Raw genomic sequence first — 9,455 nt, forward strand, 5'->3', positions numbered from 1 at the left:
TTGAGTCACTCTGGTGTGCTGGCAGGCTCGTTACAGCAGGTCTGCTTTTAATTAAGCGGGTTTGTACTGCTTTGTACAGCTGAACCCCTCAGGAGTTCTGGCAGGGAGCCTTCACCCCTGTGGCCGGGTTTCTGATGCTTCCCGCTCCCTGGTGGGCAACCGGCAAAGGGAGCTGGGGCCAGGGGCTTTGGGAGCACGTTCCGGGGTCATGTCCCACCCATGCAGGACACCGGTTGTGTCCCCAGGGAGACAGGGCACAGTGCAGGCTGTGCCATGCCCTGCCGCAGGTGTTTGCTCTCCCCGGGCCTCAAGGCGAAACCCGTAGCTCTTATCGCACCAGGCAGATAAGAGTTAATGCCCCAGCAGTTGTGCTGAGCTAGCTTTTATTGGCAATAAACCCTGGCTGGAAAAACCTTCCTAATCATTACAGATTGCAGGTAGCCCTACCTCCACGAATGTCCTTCAGCACCTCTGCCCTGCCGTGCCCTGCTTGCTGCCCACACTGGCAAACACCTCGGGGGCAGCCTCCCTCCAGCCCTGCACCCCTCCGGTGCTGCACAGTCCCTGTGCCACCCTCGCTGCTGCGCTGGCACAAAGGACATGTTCAACTCTGTTCCTAGTGCTAACCACTGGCGCCGGGGCAGGGCTGAGCCACTGCTGCACACAAGAGCAGCGGACCACAGCCTGCGTCAGCCAAATCACTGTCCTCGGACACTTGCAAGTCACAGTAACTGGAGCTGGTACCCCTGGGCCACGGCTGTGCCTGGGGCACAGCTCTGCAGGAGCAGGGGACATTGGAAATCTCTCCTCTTGCAGAGGCTAGGAAAGGAAGAAGTTTGTCCCAGCTGAGCCCGGAAAGCTGTCCCCAGAGTCAGCTGATGGGATGGCTGCGAGTGTTTAATGAACGGGAGTGGAGTCATTTGTCTGGGCTGACACCCCCCTCCCCCCCATAGGAAGTCGGTGCTCCACAAAACAAACCGGCCTTTTGTTTGACTTCTTTTAAGCAAAACACATGTCACCCCTGTAAATCACAGGTCCCCTTCCCTGCCCTGGGGGTACAGCAGAGCAAAGGCGGGCGCTGGCCTCAGGGCGTTAGTGCAAGCCTGAGGCACGGGTGCCTGGGTCTGGGCAGGACCTGGCCCCACCGTGGGGCAAGGAGCCATGGGGTTGACGCATCCCGGTTCCCGCAGCAGACAGCTCCCCCCAACCTGCCCGCACACCCGGGGCATGCAGCCCCCGAGGAGGTGTGCACTGCTGGTCCTGGGGGTCCTGGCACCCCCAGGGGATCTGCCCCGCTGCCCCCCGATCCCAGCCCGGCTACCGGGCTGTTTCTCACCATCCCCACGCTCCCCGCAGGCCGGATGCCTGGATCCCAGCCCGAGGTCGGCGGGCGGCCGCGGGCCCGTGGCACGAGCCAGGCCGGTGGTTTGGGACAGCCGGCCGGGGGGCCGTGTCGCCGGGTCTGGTCCGGGGCGTGCGGGCGGCGTGCGGCGGCGGGCTGCCGGCGTTCGGCCTCGCCGCCTGCCAGCGGGGGCCGGGGCAGGCTCGTGTGCCGGCGGCAGCGCGCTCCTCTCCCTCCCTCCTGCCTCCTGCCTCCTTCCCTCCCTCCCCGCGCCGCCTGGCAGCCCGCCACCGCGCCGGGGGTTCGCTCCTTTCTCACGACCTCTCAGGTTCCTGAGCTCATCTGGGAGCTATTCATTTCCTGCCAGAAAACAGCCTTGCCTGCTAAAAAAACCACCTTGGCCGCAGAGCGGCCCAGGGCTTGGTACGAGGGCTCTCCCAGCTTAAATCATAAAGCTCCGGCTGTCTGGCTGGAATCAAAGGCAGAGCGGGTGTGGGGGGGGCGCGGGGGCCTGTGCCATATGGTAGCACTTAAGAGCCAAGGAGGAAGAGAGGAGGGTTTTTTGCACTGCTCCGAGGAGTGTGGGAAAAGTTAATTGTCTTTAATGACAGGTTTCCCGGGCCGGCATCAGCGGCCGATGGCAGGAGCTGCAGGTATGCGAAGAGCAGCCGGGGGTGTCAGCCCCGCAGTGGGTGGGGGGCATGGCAGGGTGCTGGGGGAGGCAAGCAAAAGCTCCTGCCGCTGGACCGCTGTGCAGGTGTGCTGCAGGCACGGATGGAGCGCTGCTCCCTTCAGCTCAGTGCTCCCCGGGCTGCAAATGCACGCACCGAACTGTGGCAAACTGCTTACAAACCCAAGAGGGATAACAGCCCTGGCTGCAGACCTCGTCCGGGTGATGTCTCTGCTGAGGGGCAGGGCTCACCGCGATGTCCAGGGAAGCCAACAGGAGCTGCATCCCATCCAGCAGCAGAGTCCAGTCCTTTTTCTTACCTGTCTTGCACAACCCTGCACAGGGGTCATGGCCAAACGAGAGGCGCCATCCAGCAGCTCTGCCTTGTTCCTTCCCTGTCTCTTCCCGCCCTTCCCTTACCCTTGCCTGCTTATCCCACAGCACCAGTTTGAAGGCACTTGCCTGCACCTGAAGGGCAAGTCCTGCACATCACGGTTCACAGGCCACAGCCTGCATTTGTCACCCCAATTTGTCACGGGCTCAGTGAATTGACATCAAGAGCACGGCTCCTGGGAATTGCTCTGATCCCTTCAAAGCTCACAAACTCAAGCAGATCTCTCATGTCAACAGGCTGTGGGATATAGTAAACACAGAAAGCTTTATAGAAAAGCAGTCCAAGCACGGTATGTCTGTTTTATACTAGGCTATTTAAACTGCATTAGCAAATAGGTTCATCTTGTCTTTCCCTCCTGGATCTGCTTCTCCCTTAGCCTATAGCAAAGCATTTTTATTTTTTCTTCTCTCTAATGCACTTTCCAAACCAACTGCTTCAGCAGAAAAGGAAGACTGCTAAGCTGGAACAGCCTCAGCTCTTACAGGTGATGTGTTTCTGGTCGGCATCAGCTCCGCACAGGCCACAGTGCAGCAGGAGTTGGTCTGAAGTGATTCCCAGACAGGTCCTGTATGCACTCCTCTGAACACAACTTGGGCTCAGTCCTGCCCTCAGTATCTCCAGCACAGAAAGGTGGCACTATAGCTGGTGGAAGGGAAAGCAGGCTCAACCTGCATGCCACACACCTGCCTAGGGACAGCAAAGCCAATATTCCTAAGCCTGGCACACAAATCCTGGCTGCAAGATGTCACCATGAGGGTAGCAATGCAGGCAGGTCAGCAAGGTGTTTGGAGACAGAGGAGAAGCTCTTCTACATCACTTGTTGAGATCAGCCCCTGCAGACCCCTTTTTAAAAGGGAGCTCCAAGCTCATCAGTACACTCCTCATAAAGATATCCACCACAACTTCCCCAACAAATCCATCACAAGAAGTATTTTTCAGATCAGGAGGATATCTGTATACAGGGAGAACAGGATGGATTCATACCCCAGCAAGTTTAATCTGTCCAGTCTCACACTCTCCCCAGCTTTCATTTCCCAGCACCTGGATACAGTCAAACACCTGGCTGATCCAGACAAAAATCCAACAGGCTTTTGCAACAGGATTTGGAAGGAATCCCCAGTGTATCCTGGCACGTTTTAAAGCTGTCCGCTGAGTTAGGACTTGTTAAGAAGGGCAACACAAGCTGTAACCCGAGACTGCTGCTCACTCTATCTAGGGCTTGCATCTTGCCTGGAAATGGGGCATCCCCAAGTCAAAGGGGTCAGTTGCCACTCACAGTTATATAGTCCACACAGCCCCACATCACTCCCCCAGACACATGTTTTCCATATAACAGCAGAGGAAATGCCCAACTCTATCAGAAACATATGCAGAGCATTAATCACCACACAGAGCCTAGCTGGTGCTCAGGGCTGGGAACAGCTTTGTGCTTTTAAGTCCAGGTGGAGGTGGTGCCCAGCGCCTGCTGCAGCCTGTCAGCCCAGAGACAGGAGCACTGGTGTCAGGTCCTGTGGAGAGCTGCTGGGTTTGTAACTCGAGAAGCTGGCAGGAGCTGCTCTCCACATCAACTGACCGCAGTCATTCGCAACTTACACCACGGCCCGGGAGCGGGCTCCTTCAGGTCCGGGGCAGGAGGCTTATCCAGGCAGCTTGAGCTGGGAGCCAGAATCTGCTTGGGCTACTCCACTCAGTCAGCCCAAGTAGCCAGGAACAGAGCAGAGGAGCCTCCCTCAGCGCGTTCACCAGCTCTGCAGACATAAGCTCTTTTTAACAAGTCTGATGAGTTGTGCTGCTCCCAAGGAAGCAGAAATTACATCTGCCCCGGGGCAGGGAGAGGGGCCAGGTAATTTCACAACACAGAGGGGACAGAGGGTCTGACTGACAGCTCCAGCCTGGAGAGCAGGACAAGGCAGACCTGGAACAGCATGATCCACAGGCAGCCAGGAGCAAGCCAGGAGTGGGACTCCCTCCTATGCACACATGCCAGCACTCCAATTTATCTCCAAAGGCCTTCCGAAATGGAAGAGACACTTTTATTTTAACAGCATTCAAAAAAAAACCAAACCAAAAACCCAAAAAAACACCACCCCAGAAAACAAAACAAAAATGCACAAAGGCACCCAAACAAACAAAACAAAACAAAACACAAAACCCAAACCCCTGATCTTTGGTGTCACAGGAGGAAGGAGAGGGAAGGGAGAAAAAAAGATCTCGTGTAAAACACGAAACACTGTCAAAAGAGTGCTATGGTACAAAGGCACAATCCAATATGAACATATAACCTATGTACAGCTGTGCTAACAGCACAGGGTGCAATGCTCAGTCCAGTCCCCACCACCCTCACCAGGGTCTCCAGACCGAGTCGGCTGTGCCAGGTGGTGGGCCAGGCGGTGAGGCAGCAGTGGCAGCTGAGGGTGGGCCACCATACAGGGGCAGCACAGCTCCGCCGGGAGCAAAGGCAGCGCTGGGGATGAGAAAGGCAAATTGCCCATCAGAGGCCGGCAGCATCTGGAAGCCACTGTACACCTTAGCTGCATCAGCACCTGGCTTGCAAGGCATGCCCGGGAGTGGCCCTGCAGCACTGCCTGGTGGCACCAGGGGTGGCCCAAAGGCTGCAGCTGGTGGCAGTGGTGGCGGTGGTGGGGGTGCAGGGTAGTTCATGGCGTTGATCTGGGTCATGCAGCTGGCCAGGTGGCCCAGGAGCCGGGTGCGCACCTCCGTGTTGACACCCTCACAGGTGGAGAGGAACCGTGTCACCTCATTCATGCACTCGCTGAAGCCAGCACGGTACTTGCCCAGCACTGTGGGGTCTGTGCTCAGAGCAGCTGCAGAGGGAAGAGAGGAGCACAGCAGTCAGCAGGGTCCTCAGGGAATGGGGGTATGCAGCCCAGTGGTGTTGCATCCTGGAGCACCTCTGAGCCAGGAATCCAGGAGTCCAGCCCTTCTGGTAGGGTGTCTTGGGTTCCTGGGTGCCAAGGATTCAGATAGAGAGCATGGCCCCTCTGCTACCGGGTTCACCAGCATCAGGGTCCCACATGAGGTACAGACTACACCAAAGAATCTCTTATGTCCCTAAGTACTGGGAATCCAGGCTGGGTACACAGCTCCCCTGTGGGTCTTATGCCTCTCACCCCACCAAAACAGACCCAGGTGGGGAACACAGCTCTGTTGGTAGATAGAACCCAAGCAAGGACTGCAGCCTTTTTCAGGGTCCCCCAGTACACGTGCAGACACACAGCACAATGCTCCCGCCCCCCCAACCCCCTTGTACTGGGGACACAAGTACACAGCAGAGTGCCCCTCACCACCTCCCAGTACTGGGGATGCAGGTAGGGACTCCCTCTGGACCAGAGATACAAGCACAGCATAGTACCCTCATCACCAGGGATGCAGGTGTGGAGCCAGGTATCCTCCGTACTGAGGATGCAGGCAGGGAGCACAATGCCCCAGCCCCCGGGGATGCAGCCAGAAACCCCTAGCCCTCTTCCCTCGCTCCCTCCGGTCATCTGGGACTCACCGGTCATCTGGGCTCGCTGGAGGCTCCGCAGGTGCTTGACAGTCATCTCCAGAATGTCGGCCTTCTCCAGCTTGGAGTGCCGCGAGCTCTGTGAGTACAGGCAGGGCTCAGAGCGGTCCGGCGGCACCGGCCCTACCCGCGGCCCCCGCCCCGGTCCCGGGCCCCCCCCTGCTTACATCCTTCTTCAGCGCATCCAGGATGAGCGTCTTCAGCTGCCCCAGGCTCTCATTGATGCGCGCCCGCCGCCGCTTCTCCATGATGGGCTTAGAGGACTGCAAGAAAGGCGCCGGTCAGCGCCCGGCGCTGCTCCGTGCGGCGCTGCCCTGCCCGGCGCAACCCGGTCCGGCCGCCCTTACCTTCCTGTGCTCCGCCGCCGTCTTCGGCTTGTCGGGCGTCGCGTTGACGCTGGCGGGGGTGGCGGCCACCGGCGAGGCGCTGCTCTTCTCCATCAGGTCGGCCGGCATCCTGCGCGCCCGCCGCCGCGGGAGAGGCGCCGCGGCCGCAGCGGGGGGGGGGGGGGGACACGACACGAGCGAGGAGCGGCGCGCGTGTGACCGGAGAGACCCGGGAGCGGCGGGCGGCTGTGCGCGCGCTGCCTGGGGGCGGCGGGGCTGGCAGGGCGCGGGTGCCGCGCGCCCTTGGCCGCCCCTACTTATAGCGCGCGCCGCACGCGCGCGGCTCGTGTGAAACGTCCCCCGCCGCCGTTCCCACACTCGCGCCCAGCCAATGGGCGCCGCCAGCACGCGGCCCCGCTCGTGGACGGCGCCCGCCCATTGGCTGGGAGCCGCACGGCGGCCGCCGGCCAATGGCGCGGGGCGGGCGGGCGGGAGGCCGTGGTTAACCCCTTGGGCACCGCCCGCGGGAAGGGCGGGGGCAGGGGCTGGCCCTCGGGGAGCCGTGCGCTAATTACCGGGTTAATTGGAGCCCGTGGCGGGTGCGGCCTCGCCCGCTCCCCTCGCGGGGCGCCGGCCACCGGCCCCGCTCTGGCTGCGCTGTGGGGGGCCGCGGCCCTCCGGGGTGTCAGCCGGGACTGGCCCTGCTGTGGTGGCCAGAGCCTGGTTACCGTGTGCGGGGCTTGCCGCGGCCCCCGCCTGCCCCTGCCCGCATGCAGGTGCCACCCAGGCAGGGCACGGTCTGCGGGGCGGCGGGCGGGGCTGCCAGGGCCGCCGCTCTGGGAGATGCGTCCGAGCGCTCGCACGCGTTGTGGCGGGGGTGCGTTCACGGCAGCGGGCAGAGGCGAAACCGCGGGTCCGTGGCGGGCCGCCGCCCTGGGACTGCCTCGGCCGGCTCGGACAGCTCGTGGTGACCTGGGAACAGAGAACGGGAAAAACAAAAGAAAGAAAAAGTGTTTTGCCTGGGGACTCGAATCTTTTTTCCCCTCCGCTTGACTGACTTTCTCACACTCCTGTTCCCAGAGGCTGCCAGCTAAGCCTGAGTCATCCTGCCAAGAACTAGACCTGGCCTATTCAGAAATGTGCTCCCTGGCTCTTTCTCTCCGTCTTTCTTTTCTTTTTTTTCTTTCAGTATACACAGCGATGTTTTTCCACCTCCTCCAGTCCCGTACCTGATCTGCACCTGTACGGGGCCAATCCCACACGTATCACCCGATCTCGCCTTTTCAGAGACCGTGAGAAAAGCAAAGTTCAAGAAAGGAGAGACATGTTTGCAGATCTCACCGGCGCAAAGCCCCCATCCCCGCGGAGCCTTGCCTGCTGAGCCTGCGGAGCCTGAGAAAGGAAAATAAATAACAGGGAGAGTGTCGTGTTTTAAACGGCAGAAGAGTACAAATACAGGCTTTCTTTCTGCTCCCTGATGGAGCCACAACCCTTTTGATTTAAAAACAAAGAGCAGTCTTCAGCATGTGAGATTTAACTTCAGATGAGCAATATTTGACGTAAGCTTCAATTAGCTAGACAGCCGGACAAATTCGAGTGAGGAAAAGATCAAGCCTGCGCTGGGAAGGCACTACCAAAATGCCTTTTTGCAGCCACCTTTATCAGAGACAACCCATTAGCATGAAAACTGCAAACCATTTCGGGAGAGCCTAAGAAGCTCTCCAGAGCTTCTGATTTTTTTCTAATCGTGCTATTTATGTATTTTGGGGTAAAAAGAAAGAAAAGTAAAAAAGAAGGTAATATCTGTTACTGAGTTGGTGTTCTCCCTCCTGCAGGGATTTGCAAAGGGCTCACGAAGCGTGGAGCTCTGCAGCCCAGCCCTCCCGGCCGGGAGGGAGAACAGGCTGCAGTTTATGGTCACAGGGGAGCTGCTAACTAATTGCTGGCAACAAGTCAGTGCCTCTGGGGGGTGAGATCAGGGCAGGCAGTGAGAACAGGCTGGAATTTGGGGTTTGCCAGCACTAGCAATATCCGGGACTTGGGCAGTGCTGGGCAGCAGCTGCTCTTTCCTGCTCTCCCACCCTGCCACAGCCCAGGCCCTGCCTGCTGCAGAGCCCGTCGGGAGGGTTTCACTTTTGGGGTATGCGAGGGGCCCAGCTGTGGGGCACTGGGCCTCCAAAAGCACCAGCTTCTGTGGAGGCTTCTTGGATCTACAGGCTGAGTGCTGCCTGGGGCATCAGGGAGGAGGTGATACTTGTGTCCCTGCTCCACATCTCCTTCTTACACATGTGAAGGTTGTGGTCCTCAAGAGGAAGCAGGTATATGTGCAAATTCCCTGGGGATCAGGAGAGGAAGGGGAGGACTTGCATGGGAGGATGTCTCAGGAAATAAAGTGGCTGAGGAGAAGCTTAAGCTGGAAGGGGGTGCTGAAGAGGGTTGTAACCACTGAGAGGCCTGGAACAGACCCTCTGGGCTTCTCCAGCCCTACCTTTTCTTGTGGAAGAGGTGTCAAGGCTTCAGAGGGTTCAGTCAAGGAACTGAAGCCCCAAACTAAGAGGCTTCCCTATGGAGTGGCATGTCACTTATTCCACAGTCCTCTGACAATGGTTTTATCTTTGCTTGGGCGGTCATCTTGGCTTACAAATTGGGAATTGGCCAAAACAGATTTGGGAAGAACCTTTGGACAGCACATTAGGACATTACTGACTGGCAGAACATCTTGGAGGAAAAATGTGTTGGCAAGAAAATTTAGACTAGTTCTGGGCAGAGGCCCAGGGGTGGGAAGGTGGAATAAAATAGGATGCTGCAACTGGTGCAGCATGCAGGAGGCAAGGAGGTGGCAGGGCTGGCTGTGCTTGCTCTTGGGTCCTTTAGGAAGCTGCCAAGATGAGAAAAACGTTCTTCCAGGGATACAAAATCATTTATTTCCAAAGCTTGCAGGATCCTGAATACAGAAAATATAAACCAAGTTGCTTGTAAGAGCTGGGGTACAAGCAGAGCCCAGGAATGGCACACCAATTTTTTCCTCTCTGGGTCATGGAATGAAAACCTAGCCTGGCTGCAGCTCAAAGCCGTCACCGCCCTGAAGGCTGGAAAACAAGTGCTGCGTCTCAGGGACATGTCCCTGGCACAGATGTCTCCTCTGGGCAGCCCCGCACACATGCCTCCACTCGTGATTCCCATCCCAGAAGCTGTTG

At 58.4% G+C, this 9,455-nt stretch overlaps 1 protein-coding gene across 2 annotated transcripts; it reads right to left on the minus strand.

Annotated features, from left to right (window-relative positions):
- Positions 1-4,401: 4,401 nt before the first annotated feature.
- HES1 (hes family bHLH transcription factor 1) lies at positions 4,402-6,453 on the minus strand. Of its 2 annotated transcripts, XM_034064408.1 has the most exons (5): positions 6,280-6,453; positions 6,100-6,195; positions 5,924-6,011; positions 5,122-5,231; positions 4,402-4,870 (listed from the first exon to the last, which is right to left on the minus strand). In XM_034064408.1, the coding sequence occupies exons 1-5, from the start codon at positions 6,385-6,387 to the stop codon at positions 4,640-4,642; spliced, it is 633 nt and encodes a 210-aa protein (XP_033920299.1). In that variant the 5' UTR covers positions 6,388-6,453; the 3' UTR covers positions 4,402-4,639. The 2 variants fall into 2 exon arrangements, with proteins under 2 accessions (XP_033920299.1, XP_033920298.1); XM_034064407.1 differs by having other exon boundaries at positions 4,577-5,231; positions 6,280-6,451.
- Positions 6,454-9,455: the final 3,002 nt, after the last annotated feature.

This window comes from Melopsittacus undulatus, chromosome 6, assembly GCF_012275295.1.
Source record: "Melopsittacus undulatus isolate bMelUnd1 chromosome 6, bMelUnd1.mat.Z, whole genome shotgun sequence".
Classification (NCBI taxonomy): domain Eukaryota; kingdom Metazoa; phylum Chordata; class Aves; order Psittaciformes; family Psittaculidae; genus Melopsittacus; species Melopsittacus undulatus.

What these genes read in the sequence shown, in the direction of transcription:
- HES1 (XM_034064407.1), bottom strand. Translation starts at nt 6,387, where the DNA reads ATGCCGGCCGACCTGATGGAGAAGAGCAGCGCCTCGCCGGTGGCCGCC. An exon ending in CGGCGGCGGAGCACAGGAAG is followed by an intron (nt 6,196 to 6,279) that starts GTAAGGGCGGCC and finishes CCTTTCTTGCAG; the next exon opens with TCCTCTAAGCCCATCATGGA. An exon ending in TGGATGCGCTGAAGAAGGAT is followed by an intron (nt 6,012 to 6,099) that starts GTAAGCAGGGGG and finishes CTGTACTCACAG; the next exon opens with AGCTCGCGGCACTCCAAGCT.